At 53.2% G+C, this 1,247-nt stretch overlaps 1 protein-coding gene across 1 annotated transcript; it reads right to left on the bottom strand.

Annotated features, from left to right (window-relative positions):
- Window positions 1-413: 413 nt before the first annotated feature.
- On the bottom strand, window positions 414-948 carry GNI_013000 (hypothetical protein; the record flags this gene model as incomplete). Its single annotated transcript, XM_011130568.1, has 1 exon — window positions 414-948. A coding segment is annotated over one exon (535 nt), but the record flags the coding sequence as incomplete, so codon positions are not given.
- Window positions 949-1,247: the final 299 nt, after the last annotated feature.

Genomic DNA, 1,247 nt, shown 5'->3' with positions numbered 1-1,247 from the left:
TTGGTAGCGGGTCCGTTGGTAGCGGGCCCGTTGGTAGCGGGCCCGTTGGTAGCGGGGCCGTTGGCAGCGGGGTTGTTGGCAGCGGGGCCGGCGGCCGAGTTAAATAGTCCTAGTGGCATAAAGGGGTTGGCTTGCTGGCCCATAGCAGTTAAGGGGTTGAAGTTCAGGAAGTCCCGACCCTGGGGAAGTGCGGGCGTGACTCCCGGATTAGCGGCAGCGTGAGCCGAGTGGGGCCCGAACATTCTCGACAAGTCCGGCTGCGGCGAGTCCTGCATCGACGACGAGCCCGACTGCAATACATCGGTATGTGGTGAGGACACACGTGTGGTCAGCACCCGCGTGTGGTGAGCACACACGTGTGCTGCATCGCAATGTTACACGTGATGAGTTATATGTGTTGGAGAGCGACTTACTCTGGGAAAGGGAGTATCTTCGATATCGTTCCGTCTTATAACTAAATGGGTTGGATCTGAGGGGGGTGGCGAGTCTTCTTCTTCTGCCGGCATGGTTGTAAAATCATTGTAGAGTGACCGTATAGCGTCCATGCCACCAGGTACGGCTTCAACATTATTGAGTGCTCGGTCGGTGGCTTTGAGCATCTCCCGGGCTGCAGCCGGATTGCTGAGCGTTTTCATAAGATCTAGGATCTCTTTGGGGTCGGAGAAGAGTGCTGAGATTTGTGGATTTGATCTTTTAAGCTGCTGGATCTGAGGATTACTGTCAAATAATATTTGCAACAAGTCCGGTGAATTCATTAACAACTGCACAAACGGATCTTGCAGCATCTTAGAAATCATCGGCACGCTCGGCGTTGGCGCTGCCGGTACCGGACCACTCCCCGACGACTGAGGAGGAGAATTCTCCAAATAGAATACCGTTTCCTCATCCGTTAAACCCAACTCCAGAATGCTTTGGAAGGGATTTTTCACCTCACCCTTGTACACAAATCTGACACACATCGAATGACACACATCGAATGACACACATCGAATGACACACATCGAATGACACACATCGAATGATACACATCGAATGATACACCTGGCCACCTATCTATCTGGTCGCTCACCTGACCGGCCGGTCACCCTAGGTGATCGGTTGGTTGGTCGCCCGATGTTGTCACCGGCCATCCGATGGTATCAGCGATATACCCAGTGACGGACCAAATGGTGTACCAGCTGATGTACCAACAGACGTACTAGGTCGTTGCAGAGCATCAGGTGATTCCAGGATACAAGATGCGGGGG

The sequence above is a fragment of the Gregarina niphandrodes genome (genome assembly GCF_000223845.1).
Source record: "Gregarina niphandrodes unplaced genomic scaffold scaffold00002, whole genome shotgun sequence".
NCBI lineage: Eukaryota > Apicomplexa > Conoidasida > Eugregarinorida > Gregarinidae > Gregarina > Gregarina niphandrodes.
Note: the sequence above shows the minus strand (reverse complement) of the source record. Positions and strands in the feature narration are given on the sequence as shown.